The 25,870-nt window shown below is 38.6% G+C and overlaps 1 protein-coding gene across 8 annotated transcripts in view; it reads right to left on the reverse strand.

Annotated features, from left to right (window-relative positions):
- TSEN15 (tRNA splicing endonuclease subunit 15) overlaps positions 1-25,020 on the reverse strand; it is a 269,598-nt gene extending 244,578 nt beyond the window's left edge. For all 8 annotated transcript variants that reach the window (XR_009563307.1, XR_009563305.1, XR_009563300.1 and 5 more), the window contains exons 1-3: positions 24,876-25,020; positions 22,600-22,681; positions 22,183-22,318 (exon numbers count right to left, since the gene is read on the reverse strand). Coding sequence is in view for 2 of the 8 variants with exons in the window: in XM_030851810.2 (XP_030707670.1) it covers positions 22,183-22,318; positions 22,600-22,681; positions 24,876-24,998 (341 nt within the window). In the remaining 6 variants the exon portion in view is untranslated. The remainder of the gene's footprint in view (positions 1-22,182; positions 22,319-22,599; positions 22,682-24,875) is intronic.
- Positions 25,021-25,870: the final 850 nt, after the last annotated feature.

A 25,870-nucleotide genomic window follows, 5' to 3' on the forward strand; every position in this document is an offset into this window, starting at 1 on the left:
GGAAATCGCAAATTAAAAAAAAAAAGAGACATTACTATGCATGAATTAGAATAGCTAAAATTCAAAAAACTAACAGTACCATGGTGGCCAGGACGTGTATTGCTAAGTGAAAGAAGACAATCTGCAAAGGTTACATATTGTATGATTTCAAATATACCATTCTGGAAAACGTAAAACTACAGAGAAAGTTAAACGTTCAGTGGCTGCCAGCACTTCAGGGTCGGGGCAAAGGGATGAATCTATGGAGCACAGGGGATTTTTAGGGCGGGAAATCTATTCTGTGTGTAATGGTGGATACATGACATTATGCACTTGTTAAAATCAATAGAATTGTACAATAAAAAGAGTGAATCCTAATGTAAACTATGGACTTTACTTAACAATAATATATCAATATTGGTTCATTATTTGCAACAAATGTACCATACTAAGACAAGACAATAGTAACAACTAATAAACACTGTGCTGGACTGAAGCTTATATGCAAAACCTCTGTACTATCTGCTCAATTTTTCTGTAAATCTAAAATTGTTCTAAAAAATAAAGTATAGATAGATAGATAGAGAGAGATAACTCTCTCCAAGGTTTTGGGCCTGAGCCTCAGAATGAACAGAGTTGCCATTTACTGAAAGTAGGAGCCGTTTAGGGGACAAATACAGAATTCTTTTTTCTTTTTTTTTAACATGTAGTATTCTTTTTCAAATTCTTTTCCCATTTAGGTTGTTACATAATATTGAACAGAGTTCAATGGGAAAAGAATTTGAAAAAGAATAGATACATGTATATGTATAACTGAATCACTTTGCTGTACACCTGAAACTAACACAACATTGTTAATCAACTATACTCCAATATAAAACAAAAATTCTTTTAAAATAAGAAAAATTTTGAGCAGAGTTCCCTGTGCTATACAGTAGGTCCTTGTGGGTTATCCAATTTAAATATAGCAGTGTGTACATGTCAATCCCAAACTCCCTAACTATTGCTCCCCCCCGACCCATTCCCCCCAGTAACCATCAGTTTATCTTCTAAACTCAAAAGCTTTTGCACAGCAAAGGAAACCATACACAAAACGAAAAGATAACCCACAGAATGGGAGAAAATGTTTGCAAAGGATGCGACCAACAAGGGATTAGTCTCCAAAATTTACAAACAGCTCATGTGGCTTAATATCATAAAAACAAACAACCCGATCAAAAAATGGGCAGAAGACCTAAATAGACATTTCTCCAAAGAAGACATACAGATGGCCAAGAGGCACATGAAAAGATGTTCAACATCACTAATTATTAGACAAATGAAAATCAAAACTACAATGAGATAACATCTCACACCAGTCAGAATGGCCATCAACAAAAAATCTACAAACAATAAATGCTGGAGAAAGTGTGGAGAGAAGGGAATCCTCCGACACTGTTGGTGGAAATGTAAATTGGTACAGCCACTGTGGAGAACAGTATGGAGATTTCTTAAAAAACTAAAAACATAGCTACCATATGATCCTGCAATCCCACTACTGGGCATATATCCAGAGAAAAAGATGGTCTGAAAGGATACATGCACTCCAATGTTCATTGCAGCACTGTTTACAATAGCCAGGACAAGGAAGCAACCTAAATGTCCATGGACAGGTGAATAGATGAAGAAGATGTGGTACATATATACAGTGGAATATTACTCAGACATTAAAAATAATGAAATAATGCCATTTGCAGCAACATGGATGGACCTAGAGATTCTCATACTGAGTGAAGTAAGTCAGACAGAAAAAGACAAATATCATATGATATGGCTTACATGCAGAATCTAAAAAAAAATGGTACAAATGAACTTATTTACAAAACAGAAAGAGTTCTTTTTGGACATGGCAATTTGAGATGCCATTTAGATCTCAGTGGAGATGTCAAGTAGACAGTTAAATATGAGTCTTAGATTCATAGAAGAGGCAGAGGAAGAGACATAAATTTGGAAGTCATCAGTATATCGATGATATTTAAAACCATGGAACCAGATGAAGCTACCTAAGAAGAGAAAAGCCTAAGTTCTAGGCCTAAGCCCTAGAACATTTTAACATTTTGAGGCCAGGAACTTGAAAAGGTTCAACAAAGGAAGCTTGTGAAATAGCAAGAGATGGAGGGAGTTACTTAATCTCCTCAAATCCCTAAAATTTGGTTTTGCACTAACTGCTGGTCATTTCCTATATCCTTGCAGATTTGTATATTTTAATTGGTATCTTTAGAGAAAATGGAAACAAGCATTACAATTCCTAATACTCTGATTCAAATAATTTTCCTCCCTTTTTTTTTTTCAGGATATACCAGCATCTCCCAAAGTGGCAAAACACTTGATTTAACTTTCTCTTATCTTTGAATTCCCTAACCCCTTCAGCCTCTCCTGATGTATTGCTTACCAGGAGAAGGGGTACTTTTTCCATATTTTCTATCTCTGTCTCTCTTTCCTTCCCTCCCTCCTCCTTCTCCCATTCCCATCTCTCTCACATCAACACACACACACACCCCTAACCCAGGGCTTTCTCACCAGTTGCAGGCACGCCCTCCCTCTGCCATTACTAATACCCCGTTTTAAGGAACCATTTGCAGTTTCCATGCCCTCTCAGACCTCAATACCTTGCTCATGTTATTACTTCTGTTAGGAACATCCATTCCCAACTCCATTCCACATGGAATGCCTACACATATTTCAAATAGCTCGTCCTGCAGGAAGCTTTCTCAGCCTCCCGCACCTCCTGTACCACCAGCCAAGTTCTATCTCCTCCCTCTGCAATCCTCCTCAGTGCCTCGTACACGTCTCTCATTACATTCATCACGATGGCTATAAATGTCTGTCCGTCTCAGCTAAAGACTGTGAGCATCTTGTGATGTTTTGGATCCCTTGAGTCCAGCACACAACAGATGCCTAGTAAATGAATGAGCAAACTAGAAAATGCTGGAGTAATATGCAATTTACTTTTTTTATACTTTCCCCCCAAACCAAAACATGCTTCTTTGACTCTAGATAGTCTATAATTATATTAATATTCATTTATATTCATTACATTTAATGCTTAAAGAAAAAGTATAATTATATACGTTCATAGTATTTTTACTGAAAGTTATATTATTTTAGTATAAGAACAATAAATAAAATTTTAATTTTTCCTACACATCTCAGTGTTTTAAAATATAAGTTCTTCTTCTTCTCCCCATAAAAACAATGGTACAATGAATTTAAAAATAAACAGTTGGTCTATTTTATTACCTGGGTTACTGCTGTGATAACACATAAACAGCTAATAAAATATTTTAAAAATAATCATGACCTTTAAGAAAAGAGAAATTACTATTTACAGTCTTTAAAAACTGTATTTAGGGCTTCCCTGGTGGCGCAGTGGTTGGGAGTCCGCCTGCCGATGCAGGGGACGCGGGTTCGTGCCCTGGTCAGGGAGGATCCCGCGTGCCGCGGAGCGGCTGGGCCCGTGAGCCGTGGCCACTGGGCCTGCGCGTCCGGAGCCTGCGCTCCGCAACGGGAGAGGCCGCAGCAGTGGGAGGCCCGCGTACCGCAGAAAAAAAAAAAAAGAGTGAGCTTTGAAAGACCAGTAAGAGCAGGTAGATGAGCAAGAGCATTTCTGGACTCACTTTAAAAAAAAAAAAAAAAAAATCACAGGCTAGAAATCCTAACTTTGGCTCTGAATGAATTGTCTTCAGTTCTCTTAAAGCATAAATTGTACAAGAATCTTGCCAAAAGAGTTCTGATCAAACCAAATGACAAAAGTTCTTAGACTTTTAGCCTTATGGCTGCTGAACTAGCAGATGACCAATTTGGTATATGGAATGTTGAAGGCTTTTTTTTCTAAATTTCTAGAGTATTATTCAGACTGGAAGATGCTAAGAAAGAGAATATTTGGAAAAATTGCCTCTCAGATAAACTGGCTGAAGGTAACTCTTTTAGAGAGGTTATCAATCACCACACATCAAAAGAAATGTCACAAATTTGTGGAAGTGGGGTGGATAAAATGGTCATTAGACAGGCTCCATCTTCACATAAACTGTCCACTATCCTTCTCTGGCACTGAGAGAAGACAGCCATTTATAATTTAGTTGGGTTTAAAAAGATGAATGATTCACTGATATTACTAAGCAAAGTACTATGGTCCTTTGTAACAAAGGAGATTTATAGAGCATTTCAAAAAACAGTATCTTAACTGTCCCTGAATCTCATGATTGTAGAAAACACTTTGCTAAGTTTTTTTTTTAAAAACTTATGTATAAAAGCAGATAAGCTTAAAATATGGCAACTGGGGTTTCAGTTTTCAGCACATCTCTCATATTTTACCGAAGAAACTAAATTGACATTGAAACTGGAAGACAACATAAGTTCTATCAGAAAACAAACAAACAAAAAACCCCAAAACCGATAGCTAAAAAACAGAAAAACATTTTTTTTCCTCACAATTTGGTATGGGTCCTTGTGTCAGTTTATTAAGATATTTTCCCATTTGTAACTACCTATAATACTAATAATTACAGAAGCCTGTAAAACTATTATCCTAACTTTGTTGTAATATACTTCACACATTTAGGGACACTCAACAAATATCAATGGCAGGATGGTCCAAAGAGAAGCTAATTAAGCCATGTGAACATAAATTTGACTTCATTTGCTTCCTTAGCTCTGAAAAAGGCCCTTGTCTTTCATTAGCATTCCTCTGGTTGTCTCATTTTTAAATTCATCAGATCTCTCTGACCTCTGTGAATTTATTACTATGATTTTATACCATCACGAAGTCTGGGCAAACTGTAGTCATACTTCTACCGTCACTGACCAAACCTGCTACATGGATTCTTAGATTCACTTTAGTGAGAAACAATCTAGAGTACTTTCCGTATGCCATCCGAATACATAACTTACTATTTTAAAATGTAAGCTAAAGATTATTTTACATTAGCTTTAGGAAGTATTTTTAGATGAGAGAAAAAGGAGCTGTGTCTTTCCCTTCAAGAAACACAAACAACTTCACACTCCATCAACATAATTTTCCCACTAGGTATCAGATATAGGCATTTTACCAATTCTATTCTGCCACTGGAGATCAGCAAGTAGTATTAAATCAATATTTTCACAAGGGACCAGTATACATAAGACCTTCTGAGTCTTGAAAAATACGCCAAAGTGTTTTAACTATGAGCAAATATTATGCATAACTGCTTTACAGAAAACACCAATCATAAACTGTACTTTTGCTCAAAGTAATGCATTCACTCACTGCTATTCAAATACACATTTGCTCTGTAATGGAATCTGTCTGTACTCTTGCCTGAAACTATGTACATAAAATCACTAGGTCCAAAGCCTGGGAAGATAAATAGGAAATGGATACAAAAACTGTTTGGGCATTCTTAGAAACTGACGCAGATATAACATTAAATGTTGTCTAGATTTGTTACCTTTTAAGGAGTCACCAAATACATATACACCATAAAATAAACAATGGAAAGCATAAGCCTTGCAAATATATATGCCACTCTGCCGCTCAGCAGGCAAGCAGCAAGGTAGCTACTGCTGTAGCTTTAAGAGCTACAGTGAGATTATTTATTGTTATCACTGGGGAAATATTTTATAACTAAGTTGTAGTTAACTATGTAAATGACAAGAGTGTGGTCCAGTATTACAAACAACAGACTCCAAAACTTGGGACTTCAATAAAGAAGACAGCTATCATGCCTTAATGTGTAATACGCCCTTTGTAGATAACATGAAGTTGCACCCGCAGCAGCTGCCAGCTCCTCTGGCTCTCAGGCTTTGTATACTACCCAGATTCCCTAGTAATAAAAACGTCATTTTAAAGTTTTTGAGGAATAAAGAGCATTAAAAAAAAAAAAAAGCACTATAATCAAGCAGCTAAGCAACACAGTCTAGGACAGTGATGTACGGCTGGTTTGCTCAGGTTGGTTGTGCAGTGTGTAGAAAGTAATTTGTTTCTAACAACAAAGCATCAAAGTTGGCAGGTCATATTTTAATATAAAATTAATATTCCCCATAATATATCATCATTCTCACCTACACCCATTCTACTGTGCTTTCTTGAGTGAAAGTCAAAGGGGGAAGTCAGCACTAAGAGGTCCTGGGAACAATATATGAACCAAAGCTCTACTGTATCTGTGCTGCAGTTCAAGGGAAGTGGACTAGAATCATAGGTCAGAACAACAAGGACAACAAAGGTTAAAACCACCAGTCAAAGCTAGGCATTAAGCATCAATGCTACTAAGGTCACACAGAGAGGTAACCAGACATTATATGTTGCCTGATGAAAGAAAAGACTACCAGCTATAGTCTTACTAACATGATCCAATTGCATCTAATCAAGCTGCTGGTTTCAGCCGCTAATTTGCAGAAAATACAGAGGACAGGGAGACACGCTGAAATGCACCGTGAGTAACTGACAAACCCAGATTATGGGAGAGTATGCATGTCAAACAGCCCAGGTTCTTTAACAGAAAAATTGTAAGGAAAAGAGAAGGATAGAGGCAAAACCCACAGATCAGGAGTTGGTAAACCAACGGTCTATGGGCCAAATCTGGACTGCCCTCTGTTCTTGTAAATAAAGTTATAAAAACCACACCATTTGCTTATGTATTGTCTAACGCTGCTTTCACCATAACATCGCAGAGCTAAGGAGCTGCAATAGAGCCCAAATGGCCTGCAAATCCCAAAATATTTACTATCTAAAGCTTTACGGAAAGAGTTTGCTGGACTCTACTGCAGATCAACAGAGATTTACAGGATATAACCAAAAACGTTTTTTAATGGGAAAAATTTGAGATGTAAATAAAGAAGTGCTTTATTTGTAGAAATTAAGTTGATTTTAAAATGTATATAAAAAGTAAAAGGGGCTTCCCTGGTGGCGCAGTGGCTGAGAGTCTGCCTGCCGATGCAGGGGACACGGCTTCGTGCCCCGGTCCGGGAAGATCCCACATGCCGCGGAGCGGCTGGGCCCGTGAGCCATGGCCACTGAGCCTGCGCGTCCGGAGCCTGTGCTCCGCAACGGGAGAGGCCACAACAGTGAGAGGCCCGCGTACCGCAAAAAAAAAAAAAAAAAAAAAGTAAAAGGACATTACATGCCTCCTGACCAAAGTACAGACCACCAGCTACAGTCTTATTAATATAATATAATCAAGGCCCTGGTTCCAGTTGCCAATTTTCAGAAAATACAGAAGACAGGGAAACGTTGAAATGTACCATGAGTACACCATAAAATAGTATAGCCAAAATAAAAGTTATTATTATAAAAGTAAGAATAACGGGAAAGGAAAAGGTAATGCTTAGGACAGGGCACACTCAAGTGGTTCTGGGATGGCTAGAAAAGTTCTATTTCTTGACTTGGTGGGTTACAAGTGTTCAAAATGTTTGCCTTGTAACTCGATCTATGCATTTATATTATGTAGTTTTCTGTATCTGGTTTTATTCTACAGTAAAAGATTTTAAAATCACCAACAAAGTAAGAAGAACTATAGCTATGAGACTTTGTTATCTACTATGAGATCTTGGCGCAACTCATTTAATCCTTTATTATCTTTTGGAAACAGTAGAGCATAAATAAAACCACATTTTTAATCTAAGCTTTTTATATGTGAAATTAGGATAAAACAAGTACCCTATATACCACTAAGGATTTTAGAGCTGATGAAACGAGAGTATACATGTGAAGGTACTTTGAAATTCTGTACCTTCTCTACAAATGCAAAATACTCTTATAACCACATGGAATAACCTACAGCATCACTCCCCTGCTTAAAGCCCTTCAATAACACCATCCATGTACCAGCAACTTTTAGAGTTCCTTCTGGAAACCTAGGACTCAACAGACATGCTTCAGGGGTAAGGAATCATGTATATTGTACAGACTGTGCCTTGCACAAGGATGCCAGGTACAAGTGCGTCTGAAATCTGTTTTATGGTGCTTGCCAAACCTTGAATCCTGGTGAAGAGACTTTTTCTGTATGTCCAGAGAGAGTCCCTTTTTCTAATTCGCTCCAAGGCATGTTATGAGCTAGCTATAGCCCTGTTCAAAGATACCCCCATGTCTTCTTTTTGTCAAACAATAACAACATAAACTGTCTGAAAACTTCTGCATCATCAAGATAAACATGAACAAGCACGTCTTATATTTGTATTTCCCTGATTACAAATAGATTTGAGCATTTCAGTTCCTTTTCTATGAACTGCCTGTTCACATTCTTTGCCCATGTTTTTCATTTGGGTTGTTTTTTTCCTTGAGGCAGAGAAGTTATTTACACATTCTGAATTAATCTTTGTCAGCTATATGTCAGTAAATCTCTTCTCCTAGTCTATGGCAACTTATATATTGTCAGTGGGATCATAAACTGATAACCTTCTGGAGAGCAAGTTAGTAATAACCAGTAAAGATGAAGGTATAAATGCTATATGTCCCAGCCATTTCACCTCTAGGTTTCTATATTAGAGAAATGCTCATACATGAGAACAAGGATATATTTACAAGGCTATTCATTACAGTACAATTTGTAACAGCAAAAAAGTGAAAACAGTGATGGCCTTCATGATGTAGGTAACTCTTCCAGCCTCATTTCCCATCCTTCCCTTCTTTTCTCATGAGTTCTATACATTCATTTGTTCATTAGCGGCCTTAATCAATGCCATTAATCACCTACTCTGAACTAGATTCCATGCTAGGCAGGCAGGCACATTTAACTACTTGCACTTGTCCTACTAAAACATGGTGTCTTACAACTTTCAGGAGGCTTTTTCTGTCCTTCTTTTGGGTCCTGACACAACCTAGTGTAAAGTACTTATCAGTACTCCACTACCCTTGTTATTCAATTACCTAACAATAAAATAAGTGGAGGTGGTCCCAAATTACAGTTAATTAAATCTCTGAACAAAGGACAATTCTGTTTTTACCAGATCTCATCTAACAATTACCAAAAAATGAAATAAAATTTATTTTCCAGCCAACATTTAGTGCTAGAACATTACTTTCAACAGAATGTCTTAAATACCACATGCAGATGTGGAATCACACACACACACAAAATTCATAAATACAGAGAACAGAATGGTGGGTGCCAGAGGCAGTGGGTGAAATGGGTGAAAAGAGTCAAAAGGTATAAACTTCCAGTTATAAAATACATAAGTCATGGGAATGTAGTGTACAGCATAGTGATTACAGTTAATAACACTACTGCATATTTGAAAGTGGCTAAGAAAGTAGATCTTAAGAGTTCTCATCATAAGAAAAAAATTGTTACTATGTATGGTGATGAATGTTAACTAGACTCATTGTGGTGATCATTTCCCAATACATGATATATCAAATCATCATGTTTTATACCTGAGACTAATATAATGTTGCCTGTCAATTATACCTCAAAAAAAGAAAGAGGCTGTCTTGATCAACACGGTATTCCTAGCACTTAGACCACTTCCTGACACATAATTGTCTATAAATATTTGCTAAACTAAAAAGTCCAAGCAATATTATCTGACAGTAATGATATTCAAAAGTGAACACAGAGTTATTTATTTTCGTAGGTGATTTATTATCAGATAAATTAAGAGCTGTTTGTTCCCTTAAATTTTAAAAAAATGTATTTTTTTTAAGGTGAGCTACCTTCATAAATTCCTACCCAAATACTTTTAGGACTTGGCTTAATGAATTTCTTCCCTATACAAGGCTGCCAAAGCTTCAAAGTCAATAATTTTCTTTGTGTTATTAATGAAGGAAAATTCCTACATTAACAACAAACGTCTGAAATTGCAGCATCTCTGTTAGATATGTAACATTTTATATACAAAGTACACATAGAAGTAAAAATAGATAAAAGTTTGCCTACTACCTAAAAATATCACTCCTGTTAAAAACTGAGGAATGAAATCAAACAAACACACACAAATCTTTGCTAAAAGGTTATTTGCATACTTGGAGTTGAGAAAATTTCATGCCATAAAAGGCATAATAAATCTAATGTGTACTGGGCCTCATTTGTGCTATTTTGTATATTATTATTCCACTGCATAATATAATTATGAATATTTATATAAAAACAAAACACATAGACTTAAGCCCTCTGTGTTATTAAATGCAGGAGTATAAAAATGGATTACTAAGTTAACCTTCCAACTAATTCTATTTAAAGAAGAAAACGGGGCTTCCGGGAAGATGGCGGAAGAGTAAGACACGGAGATCACCTTCCTCCCCACAGATACACCAGAAATACATCTACATGTGGAACAACTTCTACAGAACACCTACTGAACGCTGGCAGAAGACCTCAGACCTCCGAAAAGACAAGAAACCCCCCCACCCACGTACCTCGGTAGGGCAAAAAAAAGAATAAACAGAGACAAAAGGATAGGGACGGGACCTGCACCTCTGGGAGAGAGCTGTGAAGGAGGAAAGCTTTCCACACACTAGGAAGGCCCTTCGCGGGTGGAGACTGCGGGTGGCAAAGTGGGAAAGCTTCGGAGCCGCGGAGGAGACCACGGTAACAGGGGTGCGGAGGGCAAAGCGGTGAGATTCCCGCACAGAGGATCAGGGCCGACCGGCACTCACCAGCCCGAGAGGCTTGTCTGCTCACCCGCCCGGGCGGGCGGGGCTGGGAGTTGAGGCTTGGACTTGGCGGCGTGAACATAGCCTGAAGGGGCTAGTGCGCCACGGATAGCCGGGAGGGAGTCCGGGGAAAAGTCTGGAGCTGCCGAAGAGGCAAGAGACTTTTTCTTCCCTCTTTGTTTCCTGGTGCGCGAGGAGAGGGGATTAAGAGCGCTGCTTAAAGGAGCTCCAGAGACGGGCGCGAGCCGCGGCTAAAAGCGCGGACCACAGAGACGGGCATGAGACGCTAAGGCTGCTGCTGCCGCCACCAAGAAGCCTCTGCGCGAGCACAGGTCACACTCCACACCCCGCCACTGCCAGGGTCCTGGGATACAGGGAGAACTTACCCGGGAGAACGCACACGCGCCTCAGGGTGGTGCAACGCCATGTTGGCCTCTGCCGCCGCAGGCCCGCCCCGCACTCCGTGCCCCTCCCACCCCCGGCCTGAGTGAGCCAGAGGCCCCGAATCAGCGGCTCCTTTAACCCCGTCCTGTCTGAGGGAAGAACAGACGCCCTCCACCGACCTACACGCAGAGGCGGGGCCAAATCCAAAGCTGAGCCCCTGGGAGCTGTGAGAACAAAGAAGAGAAAGGGAAAGCTCTCCCAGCAGCCTCAGAAGCAGCGGATTAAAGCTCCACAATCAACTTGATGTACCCTGCAGCTGTGGAATACATGAATAGACAATGAATCATCCCAAATTGAGGAGGTGGACTTTGAGAGCAAGATTTATGATTTTTTCCCCTTTTCCTCTTTTTGTGAGTGTGTATGTGTATGCTTCTGTGTGAGACTTTGTCTGTAAAGCTTTGCTTCCACCATTTGTCCTAGGGTTCTATCCGTGCGGTTTTTGTTTTGTTTTGTTTTTAATTTTTTTTCTTATTATTATTTTATTTTAATAACTTTATATTTTATCTTACTTTATATTATTTTACTTTATTTTCTTTCTTCTTTCCTTCTTTCCCTGCTTCCTCCCTCCCTCCCTCCTTTCTTTCTTTTTCTTTCTTCCTTTTCTTTCTTTCTTTCTTCCTTCCTTCCTTCCTTTCCTCCTTTCCTCCTTTCTTCCTTTCTTCCTACTTCTACTAATTCTTTCTATTTATTCTCTATTTTATTCTGAACCGTGTGGATGAAAGGCTCTTGGTGCTGCAGCCAGGAGTCAGTGCTGTGCCTCTGAGGTGGGAGAGCCAACTTCAGGACACTGGTCCACAAGAGATCTCCCAGCTCCACATAATATCAAATGGCAAAAATCTCCCAGAGATCTCCATCTCAACACCAGCACCCAGCTTCACTCAACAACCAGCAAGCTACAGTGCTGGACATCCTATGCCAAACAACTAGCAAACAACTAGCACAACCCCACCCATTATCAGAGAGGCTGCCTAAAACCATAAAAAGTCCACATACACCCCAAAACACACCACCAGACATGGACCTGCCCACCAGAAAGACAAGATCCAGCCTCATCCACCAGAACACAGGCACTAGTCCCCTCCACCAGGAAGCCTACACAACCCACTGAGCCAACCTTAGCCACTGGGGACACACACCAAAAACAACGGGAACTACGAACCAGCAGCCTGCAAAAAGGAGACCCCAAACACAGTTAAGATAAGCAAAATGAGAAGACAGAAAAACACACAGCAGATGAAGGAGCAAGATAAAAACCCACCAGACCTAACAAATGAAGAGGAAATAGGCAGTGTACCTGAAAAAGAATTCAGAATAATGATAGTAAAGATGATCCAAAATCTTGAAAATAGAATAGACAAAATGCAAGAAACATTTAACAAGGACCTAGAAGAACTAAAGATGAAACAGACAACGATGAACAACACAAAAAATGAAATGAAAAATACTCTAGATGGGATCAATAGCAGAATAACTGAGGCAGAAGAACGGATAAGTGACCTGGAAGATAAAATAGTGGAAATATCTACTGCAGAGCAGAATAAAGAAAAAAGAATGAAAAGAACTGAGGATAGTCTTAGAGACCTCTGGGACAACATTAAATGCATCAATATTCGAATTATAGGGGTTCCAGAAGAAGAAGAGAAAAATAAAGGGACTGAAAAACTATTTGAACAGATTATAGTTGAAAACTTCCCTAATATGGGAAAAGAAATAGTTAATCAAGTCCAGGAAGCACAGAGAGTCCCATAGAGGATAAATCCAAGGAGAAATAACGCCAAGACACATATTAATCAAACTGTCAAAAATTAAGTACAAAGAAAACATATTAAAAGCAACAAGGGAAAAACAACAAATAACACACAAGGGAATCCCCATAAGGTTAACAGCTGATCTTTCAACAGAAACTCTGCAAGCCAGAAGGGACTGGCAGGACATATTTAAAGTGATGAAGGGGAAAAACCTGCAACCAAGATTACTCTACCCAGCAAGGATCTCATTCAGATTTGATGGAGAAGTTAAAACCTTTAAGACAAGCAAAAGCTGAGAGAGTTCAGCACCACCAAACCAGCTTTACAACAACTGCTAAAGGAACTTCTCTAGGCAAGAAACACAAGAGAAGGAAAAGACCTACAATAACGAACCCAAAACAATTAAGAAAATGGGAATAGGAACATACATATCGATAATTACCTTCAATGTAAATGGACTAAATGCTCCCACCTAAAGACACAGATTGGCTGAATGGATACAAAAACAAGACCCATATATTTCCTGTCTACAAGAGACCCACTTCAAACCTAGAGACACATACAGACTGAAAGTAAGGAGATGGAAAAAGATATTTCATGCAAATGGAAACCAAAAGAAAGCTGGAGTAGCAATTCTCATATCAGACAAAATGACTTTAAAATAAAGACTATTAGAAGAGACAAAGAAGGACACTACCTAATGATCAAGGGATCGATCCAAGAAGAAGATATAACAATTGTAAATATTTATGCACCCAACATAGGAGCACCTCAATACATAAGGCAAATACTAACAGCCATAAAAGGGGAAATCGACAGTAACACATTCATAGTAGGGGACTTTAACACCCCACTTCCACCAGTGGACAGATCATCCAAAATGAAAATAAATAAGGAAACACAAGCTTTAAATGATACATTAAACAAGATGGACTTAATTGATATTTATAGGACATTCCATCCAAAAACAACAGAATACACATTTTTCTCAAGTGCTCATGGAACATTCTCCAGGATAGATCATATCTTGAGTCACAAATCAAGCCTTGGTAAATTTAAAAAAATTGAAATTGTATCAAGTATCTTTTCCGACCACAACGCTATGAGGCTAGATATCAATTACAGGAAAAGATCTGTAAAAAATACAAACACATGGAGGCTAAACAATACACTACTTAATAACAAAGTGATCACTGAAGAAATCAAAGAGGAAATAAAAAAATACCTAGAAACAAATGACAATGGAGACACAACGACCCAAAACCTATGGGATGCAGCAAAAGCAGTTCTAAGGGGGAAGTTTATAGCAATACAATCCTACCCTAAGAAACAGGAAACATCTCGAATAAACAACCTAACCTTGCACCTAAAGCAATTAGAGAAAGAACAACAAAAAAACCCCAAAGTTAGCAGAAGGAAAGAAATCATAAAAATCAGATCAGAAATAAATGAAAAAGAAATGAAGGGAACGATAGCAAAGATCAATAAAACTAAAAGCTAGTTCTTTGAGAAGATAAAATTGATAAACCATTAGCCAGACTCATCAAGAAAAAAAGGGAGAAGACTCAAATCAATAGAATTAGAAATGAAAAAGGAGAAGTAACAACTGACACTGCAAAAATACAAAAGATCATGAGAGATTACTACAAGCAACTCTATGGCAATAAAATGGACAACCTGGAAGAAATGGACAAATTCTTAGAAATGCACAACCTGCCAAGACTGAATCAGGAAGAAATAGAAAAGATGAACAGACGAATCACAAGCACTGAAATTGAAACTGTGATTAAAAATCTTCCAACAAACAAAAGCCCAGGACCAGATGGCTTCACAGGCGAATTCTATCAAACATTTAGAGAAGAGCTAACACCTATCCTTCTCAAACTCTTCCAAAATATAGCAGAGGGAGGAACACTCCCAAACTCATTCTAGGAGGCCACCATCCCCGATACCAAAACCAGACAAGGATGTCACAAAGAAAGAAAGCTACAGGCCAATATCACTGATGAACATAGATGCAAAAATCCTCAACAAAATACTAGCAAACAGAATCCAACAGCACATTAAATGGATCATACACCATGACCAAGTGGGGTGTATTCCAGGAATGCAAGGATTCTTCAATATACACAAATCAATCAACGAGATACACCATATTAGCAAATTGGAGGAGAAAAACCATATGATCATCTCAATAGAAGCAGAGAAAGCTTTTGACAAAATTCAACACCCATTTATGATAAAAACCCTGCAGAATGTAGGCATAGAGGGAACTTTCCTCAACATAATAAAGGCCATATATGACAAACCCACAGCCAACATCGTCCTCAATGGTGAAAAACTGAAAGCATTTCCACTAAGATTAGGAACAAGACAAGGTTGCCCACTCTCACCACTCTTATTCAACATAGTTTTGGAAGTTTTAGCCACAGCAAGCAGAGAAGAAAAGGAAATAAAAGGAATCCAAATTAGAAAAGAAGAAGTAAAGCTGTCACTGCTTGCAGATGACATGATACTATACATAGAGAATCCTAAAGGTGCTACCAGAAAACTACTAGAGCTAATCAATGAATTTGGTAAAGTAGCAGGATACAAAATTAATGCACAGAAATCTCTGGCATTCCTATACACTAATGATGAAAAATCTGAAAGTGAAATCAAGAAAACACTCCCATTTACCATTGCAACAAAAAGAATAAAATATCTAGGAATAAACCTACCGAAGGAGACAAAAGATGTGTATGCAGAAAATTATAAGACAAATGATGAAAGAAATTAAAGATGATACAAATAGATGGAGAGATATACCATGTTCTTGCATTGGAAGAATCAAGATTGTGAAAATGACTCTACTACCCAAAGCAATCTACAGATTCAATGCAATCCCTATCAAATTACCACTGGCATTTTTCACAGAAGTAGAACAAAAAATTTCACAATTTGTATGGAAACACAAAAGACCCCGAATAGCCAAAGCAATCTTGAGAACGAAAAATGGAGCTGGAGGAATCAGGCTCCGTGACTTCAGACTATACTACAAAGCTACAGTAATCGAGACAGTATGGTACTGGCACAAAAACAGAAAGATAGATCAATGGAAGAGGATAGAAAACCCAGAGATAAACCCACACACATATGGTCACCTTATCTTTGATAAAGGAGGCAGGAATGTACAGTGGAGAAAGGACAGCCTCTTCAATAAATGGTGCTGGGAAAACTGGATAGGTACATGTAAAAGATGAGATTAGATCACTCCCTAACACCATACACAAAATAAGCTCAAAATGGATTAAAGACCTAAATGTAAGGCCAGAAACTATCAAACTCTTAGAGGAAAACGTAGGCAGAACACTCTATGACATAAATCACAGCAAGATCCTTTTTGACCCACCTCCTAGAGAAATGGAAATAAAAACAAAAATAAATGGGACCTAATGAAAGTTCAAAGCTTTTGCACAGCAAAGGAAACCATAAACAAGACCAACAGACAACTCTCAGAATGGGAGAAAATATTTGAAAATGAAGCAACTGACAAAGGATTAATCTCCAAAATTTATAAGCAGCTCGTGCAGCTCAATAACAAAAAACCAAATAACCCAATCCAAAAATGGGCAGAAGACCTAAACAGACATTTCTGCAAAGAAGATACGCAGACTGCCAACAAACACATGAAAGAATGCTCAACATCATTAATCATTAGAGAAATGCAAATCAAAACTACAATGAGATATCATCTCACACCAGTCAGAATGGCCATCATCAAAAAAATCTAGAAACAATAAATGCTGGAGAGGGTGTGGAGAAAAGGGAACCCTCTTGCACTGTTGGTGGGAATTTAAATTGATACAGCCACTGTGGAGAACAGTATGGAGGGTCCTTAAAAAACTAAAAATAGAACTACCATATGACCCAGCAATCCCACTACTAGGCATATACCCTGCGAAAACCATAATTCAAAAAGAGTCATGTATGAAAATGTTCATTGCAGCTCTATTTACAATAGCCCGGAGATGGAAACAACCTAAGTGTCCATCATTGGATGAATGGATAAAGAAGATGTGGCACATATATACAATGGAATATTACTCAACCATAAAAAGAAATGAAATTGAGCTATTTGTAATGAGGTGGATAGACCTAGAGTCTGTCATACAGAGTGAAGTAAGTCAGAAAGAGAAAGACAAATACTGTATGTTAACACATATATATGCAATTTAAGAAAAAAAAATGTCATGAAGAACCTAGGGGTAAGATAGGAATAAAGACTGTGTCCTACTAGACCTACTAGAGAATGGACTTGAGGATATGGGGAGGGAGAAGAGTAAGGTGTGACAAAGCGAGAGAGAGGCATGGACATATATACACTACCAAATGTAAGGTAGATAGCTAGTAGGAAGCAGCTGCATAGCAAAGGGAGATCAGCTCGGTGTTTTGCGACCACCTGGAGGGGTGGGATAGGGAGGGTGGGAGGGAGGGAGATGCAAGAGGGAAGAGATATGGGAACATATGTATATGTATAATTGATTCACTTTGTTATAAAAAAAAAAAAAAAGAAGAAGAAAACAAACTTAAAAAGCTAGAAAAGCAATAATCACCAGTTGGGAAAAACTAGAAATAAATAGGACACAAATTTATTCTAGACTTATGAAATGATTTGATTCAAACAGGCTATTGATTTTATTTTTTAGGATTAAATTCAGGTAAACTCTAAATGGTAGTTCCTTCTCCAAACAAATAATGTATTAATAATACTAGGTAGGATGATATTTGTTAGAGTAATTAAAAGACACAAAGGGAGAGATTTAAGGAGTGAATTATTAAGTCTTTTAGACAGAAGCATTATTGGAAATAATGCTAGTAAAATTGTGTGTTGATATTCAAACACATAGAAAAATCTCAGAGTAAGGAGCCTCTCAAAGAAGGGTATAAATAGCCTGATATATCAAAAAACAATTCTCATAACAAATCACACATACAAAAAATATTTAATAGAAATCTAAAAATTTAATTTTATGCAATACACACAATGAAAATAACCAATTATGGTTATTTTCCTTTGATTGATTTGGAAGGGATCTTACATGTTATCTACTGATAATCTATATCCCTCAATAAAAGACGCAGAAACTCAGAAACTCAGAAAAATTAGGTGTGTCTCCAATCATCAAAGAAAATGTTGTGTCAGTGTCAAGACCAGAACTTAGGTCTTATGGCTTTGGTCCAGTGGTCTTTCTACTAAATCAATATGCATTTATCACAGAGAATTAGGAAAGGAATAGGTGTTTATCAAAGTGCTTCATGTTAGAATTTACGGTGCTCTGTCCTCTTCCCTGCGTGTAAACCCACTCAGATACACCTATGTCTTCCTCTGTCCTTTCTACCTGCCCCACAGCCTCAGTGGTTCAGGTGTTCCTCCTCTAGCTCAATATTAATCTCTTCAACTAGTCTCTTGAATCCACCACTCCCCACCTCTCAAGAATCTTGCTCCATCAGTAATTACCTTTACTCCTCTATGTTCAGACTTTCTCCAGGACAGTTCACAGGGCAGCTGGCTTCCCTCAGAACAAGCAAGTCAGAGAGAGTGCCTGACAGAAACCATAGTCTTTTTTTTTTCTTGAAGTATAGTTGTTTACTCCATATATATATATATATATATATATATATATATATTACTTTGCTGTATACCTGAAAAAAATATATATGTGTGGACATATATATTCTTTTTCAGATTCTTTTCCATTATAGGTTATTACAAGATATTAAATATAGTGAGTGTCCTGTGCTATATAGTAGGTCCTGTTGTTTATTTTACATATAGTAGTGTATATCTGTTAATCCCAAATTCCAAATTTGTCCCTCCCCTCTTTCCCCTTTGGTAACCATAAGTTTGTTTTCTATGTCTGTGAGTCTATTTGTTTAGTAAATAAGTTCATTTGTATCATTTTTTTAGACTCCACATATAAGTGATATCATATGATATTTGTCTATCTCTATCTGACTTACTTCACTTAATAGGATAATCTGCAGGTCCATCCATATTGCTGCAAATGGCATTATTTCATTCTTTTTTATGGCTGAGTAATATTCCATTGTGTGTGTGTGTGTGTGTGTGTGTACACACACACACACATATATATAACATCTTCTTTATCCATTCATCTGTCAATGAACATTTAAGTTGCTTCCATGTCTTGGGTACTGTAAATAGTGCTGCTATGAACACTGGGGTGCATTATCTTTCAGAATTAGAGTTTTCTCTGGATATATACCCAGAAGTGCGATTGCTGTATCATATGGCAACTCTATTTTTAGTTTTTTAAGGAACCTCCATACTGTTCTCCATAGTGGCTGCACCAATTTACATTCCCACCAACAGCGTAGGAGGGTTCTCTTTTCTCCACAACCTCTCTAGCATTTATTATTTGTAGGCTTTTTGATGATGGCTATTTTGACCAGTGTGAGGTGGTACCTCATTGTAGTTTTGACTTGCATTTCTCTAATAATTAGCGATGCTGAGCATCTTTTCATGTGCCTATTGGACATCTGTATGTCTTCTTTGGAGAAATGTCTATTTAGGTTTTCTGCCCATTTTTTGATTGGGTTGTTTGTTTTTTGGATATTGAGCTGTATGAGCTGTTTGTATATTTTGGAAATTAAGCCCTTGTTGGTCGCAATGTTTGCAGATATTTTCTCCCATTTCATAAGTTGTCTTTTCGTTTTGTTTATCGTTTCCTTTGCTATGCAAAAGCTTGTAAGTTTAATTAGGTCCCATTTGCTTATTTTTGCTTTTGTTTCCGTTACTCTATGAGATGGATCAAAAAAAAGAATGCTGAGATTTATGTCAAAGAGTGTCCTGCCTATGTTTTCCTCTAGGAGTTTTATAGTATCCAGGCTCACATTTAGGTCTTTAATCCATTTTGAGTTTATTGTTGTATAGGGTATTAAAGAATGTTCTAATTTCATTCTTTTATACATAGCTGTCCAGTTTCCCCAGCACTGCTTATTGAAGAGGCTGTCTTTTCTCCATTGTATATTTTTGGCTCCTTTGTGGTAGATTAATTGACCATAAGTGTGTAGGTTTATTTCTGGGCTTTCTATCCTGTCCCATTGATCTATGTAGCTGTTTTTGTGCCACTACCATACTGTTTTGATTACTGTAGCTTTGTAGCATAGTCTGAAGTCAGGAAGACCCGTATTCTGAAAACTGTAAGATGCTGATGGAAGAAATTGAAGATGACACAAACAGAAGGAATGATATACTGTGCTCTTGGATTGGAAGAATTGATATTGTTAAAATGACTATACTACCCAAGGCAATCTACAGATTCAGTGCAATCCCTATCAAATTACCAATGGCATTTTTCACAGAACTAGAGCAAAAAATTTTCAAATTTGTATGGAAACACAAAAGACCCCAAATAGCCATAGTCTTTTATAATCTAATCTTAGAAGTAACATTCCATCATTTTTGCCAAATTTTATTTACTGAAAGCAAGTCACTAACTCCAGACCACACTCCAGGGAACAGAAATACACAAGAGTGTGACCATCAGAAGGCTGGATTATAAGAAGCCATCTTAGAGGCTGCCTGCCACAGCTTCTAAAGAAGAAAAGCAAAAAGGGAGACTTGTTAACCAGATACCAGGACTTCCTATGAAGCTACCAATTAGGAAAATGTGGTATTGGCACAAGGATAAATATATTGACTAATGGAATATAAAGAGAGCCCAGAAACAAATCAGTGCATAGAGGGAGCTTTGGAAAATGACAGAGATGATATGTAGGACAATAAGGAAAGGAGGGAATATTCTGTAAACGGAGGTGGAGAAAAATGGTTATCCAAATGAAAATAGGGTTCCTAGCCTTCCTCTCATACAATTAAAAAAAGCAAACTTTAAAACTCTTAGGAAAATATAGGTGAACTTCTTAGACCTTTAGACAGGAAATAGTTCTTAAATTAGATACAAAGATATTGATTATTGAAAATGGATAAACAGGATTATATTCAAATTAAGAACTGTGTTCATCAAAAGATACCTGAAAGACAGATTTTAAAGCTCAGAAACACAACCCAAAGGATTATTATCAAGAATATATAAAGAACTCCTAGAAGTCAATGAGAAAACTATAAGCAATCCAGTAGGCAAAGGATATGAAAATACATTTCTCAAGAGAGGAAATACTAAATATATATATAAATGTTCAATATCAGAGAACTGCAAATTAAGACCACAATGAGATAAGCCATTCAACTGACAAAAATTTCAAAGTCTGAGAATACTAAATATAAGAGACCACACAGCTTCCAAAGATCTTGTTTACATTGCAGGGGAAAGTAAATTGAGGCAACCACTTTGGAAAACAGTTTGAAATTACCCCCTGAAGTTGAACATTAGCAACACTCCATCATCAAGAGAGTAGGTGTGAAAACTGTGGTACAATCACACGATGGAATGCTATATGGCAGCTCCCCACCTCCAAAATACACAATAGATCAATGTTAGCAGTATGACATTAAGTACATAAAGTGAGCCTCAAACGATTACATGCCTTTTTATAAAGTTAAAAAGATCTAAAATGAAACAATTCCCAATGAACATGAAAAATACAGTAATACTTTACAGTAAATGAATACTTGTTAAATACTCATATTTAACTTATTCCTCAAATAACCAAAAGTAAAGCAATGATCCCTGTACCCCAAATTCCTTTTTTTTTTTTGCGGTACGCAGGCCTCTCACTGCTGTGGCCTCTCCCGTTGCGGAGCATAGGCTCTGGACACGCAGGCTTAGCGGCCATGGCTCACGGGCCCAGCCGCTCCGCGGCATGTGGGATCTTCCCAGACCGGGGCTCGAACCCGTGTCCCCTGCATCGGCAGGCGGACTCTCAACCACTGCGCCACCAGGGAAGCCCCCCAAATTCCTTTTAAAATATATTACTACTTCTACAAATGCTTTGAGAGGAAAGGAACAAAACCTCCAAATTTTTACAGTCATCGAACAGCGGATTATCTGAAAATGTTAACAATGTGTGGCATTGTGAGAGGGAAAAATCAAGATTTTCAACCACATTCCTTGTTTCAAAACTTTCCAATGTCTGTCTCTACAGAATCTCTGTCATTAATTAAAACCAACCTGTTGAAGCATCTGTGATATGTCAATATTAGACAGACTATTAAGATATTTTATTTTCAAAGGAAAAGTGTAAATGACAAATGCTCTGTTTGTATCTGTATGTAAGTGTACATTGCTGTGACCTGGAGTTAACTAAAAAAGTGGAATATAAAATTTTACAAAATGTATACAAATACTATATACATATTACTACCTCTAATTTAATGATTCCTAGCACTTTATTCAGGAAAGGGACTAACCTGTTAAACAAAGATCAAAATCACCTGCCCACCTGTTATGGCTGAGGGAAGCACTGACGGGTGTAGGTACCACAGTCTGTAACCCTTCTCCTTCTATCTCAGTACCAAGAAGGCAGATGAGCTGGAGATCTGGTAATCCCACACAGTTTACTTCATGCCAACTCTTACCTGAAAGTGCATCATTGAATGGACAATAATGTTTATCAAAAATAAAAGATAAAAATTCCAAACATCTACCTAATACTCAGCTGAGCAAACATCACTTATAAAGCTATGTCTCCTTATCATTCTAGTATTTTCTGTTACCCAGTAATTCCCAATGTAAAGGAATAAAGAAATCACAACAGTGACAACATTAATAGCAAATGTATAAACGCTATATGCCAACCCAACTCCTCATCCCCCCACCACCGCCCTAATAACAAAACAATAATAAAACAAATACTTACTCTCCATGAGGTCCAGGTAAACCAAGAATGCTATATACACTTGGGTGGCATCTCCTATATCTAATTCCATCATTTCTAAATACTGAAAATCAAAATGTAATTGTCAAATAGAGAAGGAAGAATCTCTTAATATTTTCTTTCAATCAACAACTATTCATTAAATAGATAATATATAAGACTCTCTTATAGGTATAGTGGGAGTTACATGGCAATTAAGCCCTGATCCCTATCAATAAAAAACTTATGGATTGTTAGGGTAAACACACGCACACCTGCAATTGTAGGTAAATAAAAATACATGACAGTAAGTGACTAAAAACCAAGTGAGTGGAATAAAAAAACATGAAACAGGTCAAAGGAGCTCCACTCAGGTGGCTTGGTTGGTGAATGTTTCCTGGCAGAAGTGGGATGCAAATTGGGCCCTGAAGGACTTGTCGTGTATGATTTGAATAAATAGAGAAGGTAGAGTAACAGTGTGAGTAATCACACAAAGGTGGGAATAAGCAACACATATTCAAGGGCCTATAAAGAAACATATCTGCCAGGAGTAGAGACATTTTTTAATATAACTTTTATTGGCGCATGTTAGTCGGAGCCTCTATTTCCCTGGTCTCTTATTTGCCTGTGGAGAAAGTCTGCAAGAAGACCATTCCTGGCCTCTATCCCCACCCCTGCTCACTCAAGAGTAGGGAGTTATTTAATTGTTGGTTTTTAAAGGACCAAACAAGCTGCTGCTGCTTTCAGACTTGTTGGTCAGCACTGAGCAAACATTCTTCAGGAGCCTGCCCCTGCAAGAGAAGCCTGAGGTATTCGAGCTATGTCAGTGACTAGGTGGGGAAGCAGGGACAAAGCAGAAGTGAGGCGCCAGCAGACCTGCCTGGGTGCAGATCTGAAGTCACACTTCCCCATCGGAGTCCTCCTAAGTGTGCACAGGTACAGGAAAAGAGGGGTGTTATTAACTGTCCTCCTCCAACCTTAAACGTGTTTGAAAATGACACTGAAAAGGCAATTGGGGACCAGGTGGCAAGGTCTTGATGGTCAAGCTAATAGTTTGAATTTTACCCATAAGGAAATTCTCTAAGCATGGGAATAATATAATCAAAATGGTGCTTGAGGATGATAAATCTGATACTGCGTTACTGGATCGACCTAAGTAATTTTCAAACTGAATAATACAAATGCAGAACTGAAAAATCAAACAACCAATATAAATAGTAACATGAAATCTAGAAGAAGTTTTTAAAATTTGTTACTGTTGTTCCACTTATTAAACACTTAGGTAATGTTTACTATATGTCAAGTGCTTTACCAATATTAACTGATTTAATCCTGTAACAACCCTATAAGGTTAGTACTATTCTTATCCCCATTTTACAGATGAGAAAACTGAGAAACAATGAGATAAAACAGCTTGCACCAAAAAAAAAAAAAAAAAAAATCACAAAGCTGGTGACAGAACCAGGATTCAAACCCAGGCAGTCTAACTTTGAGTTCATGCTCCTAACCACCATGTTTTGGTTCTTTTACGGCACTGAATAACACCTCCATGCTAGTGTTTGTTTTTCTCACCTTGAGGGGAAATAAGGGGATCAGAGCAGGAGGATAAAATCAAGCAAGAGAAGATGAAAAGATCTTCAAATTGTTCCTTTTCTGGACTGTTTTTAGATTATTATCTATGAAATATTGCTCTCCAGCAGAAGACTGCAATTCTACTAAAGTTACTAGACCAAAGTATCTAGTCCCTGATATTCCTACAAAAACCCTTATATCCATTCACTATCCGCTCATTGTTTGGGCCATGACTGGTACAGGGCAGCAATTTGCCAAGCACAGGCAAATGAGGATTGTGCGTAAACCTTAATCATTGTAGACTACTACATCTTATCCATGGCCCACAAACTGTTTTGCTTGGTTACTGTGAGTATTAAATGAGACCATCCCCAGAACGAGCCCTAGACAGCAAAACTCAGATTAGTGGAGTGGTTACTATCTGGCCTTGAGGGGCAATGTAGTCAATGTTGTTCCCTCCAGCTAAGAATTGTCTGAGGGAGGGGGAAGGGGGCGGTGTCAGAACAAGAGTTCAACTCATTTAAACAAACAAAAACAAGGTTGCCTGCAGCGAGCAGTGAGCATAAAGGATCCCCTAAGGCGAGGTTCGCGCGTAAACGGCGATCCCATGCGGTTGGGAGTCAAGGGCCCAAAGGGGAGCACGGCCCGTGGGTTCCGCCTGGGGTAGAGGCCTGGACCGGCGCCCTGCTCCTCTCACGCCTCCTGACCTTAGGGTGCGTGCCCATCCAGGCGTCCTCGGGGGCCCATGAGAGGGCGCCGCCGCCGCGATCGCCGCTCGGGCGCACATCGCTGCAGCCCGCGGTCGGCTGGGACTCGCCGCTCTCCTCCATGCCCTGCTGTGCGGTGCGCCCGTGGTGCACCGCGCTGCGCTCTCCGCGCCCGGCCAGAAGCAGAGACGCGCGCGTTTGGGTTCCGCTTCCCAGTCGTCCGCTGCGCTGGCGCAGCAGAGCTCAGATGCTGGGAGGACAGTTCTCTCAGACCCATCTTCAGACAAACATAGCTAGAACCTGGGCAAACGCACTCAGCTTTCGGTCTGCGCTTATTCAAATCTGGGCAGATGCTAGCGAGAAGAAGATTCAAGGATACCCCGAGTCCAGAAGCCCTTAATTCTTCTTACGTCAGCGCTGTTTGCAACTCTGCTGAGAAAGTGGGGGAAACTTAAGGCTTCTTTGCCCTGACATGTAAGCTTAAAGTGTGGAAGTGGATAAGATCTCCAGAGAAGAAAGTGGAAAGGAGAAAGACCAGACTGCCAAGGACCTTATGTTTAGGGTGGACCGACCTTTCAGGATTAGAGGAGCAAGAGTAAACACGAGTTGTTGAAAGTAAACAGGAGCGGTCAGAAAAGTAGGATGCAAACCAGCATAGCGTAAGCATGTGACGTGGAAGTCAAGGCCGAGGAGTTTCAATCAGGCAGAGTAGGACATTTTAAGCATTTACCTAAATCCCTAAAGTGAAATGGGGGGACGCTAGAAGTTGCTCTTACGCTTTCACAGCATCCCTCTTCCTGAAGTGTTGAGAATAGACCTTAGGGGTCAAGGGTGGAAGCAGGGGCTGGTTAGGGGGTATTGCATTAACCAAGGCAAAAAGTGACTCTCCAGAGTCAAAGTACCAGGCAGGGATAGAACTTCTGCTTCCAAATATGACAGACTAAGACCCTACTGGACTATCCCCCAGCAGAAAACATCTAGAAAAATGGGACATA

Source organism: Globicephala melas, chromosome 1, assembly GCF_963455315.2.
Source record: "Globicephala melas chromosome 1, mGloMel1.2, whole genome shotgun sequence".
Classification (NCBI taxonomy): domain Eukaryota; kingdom Metazoa; phylum Chordata; class Mammalia; order Artiodactyla; family Delphinidae; genus Globicephala; species Globicephala melas.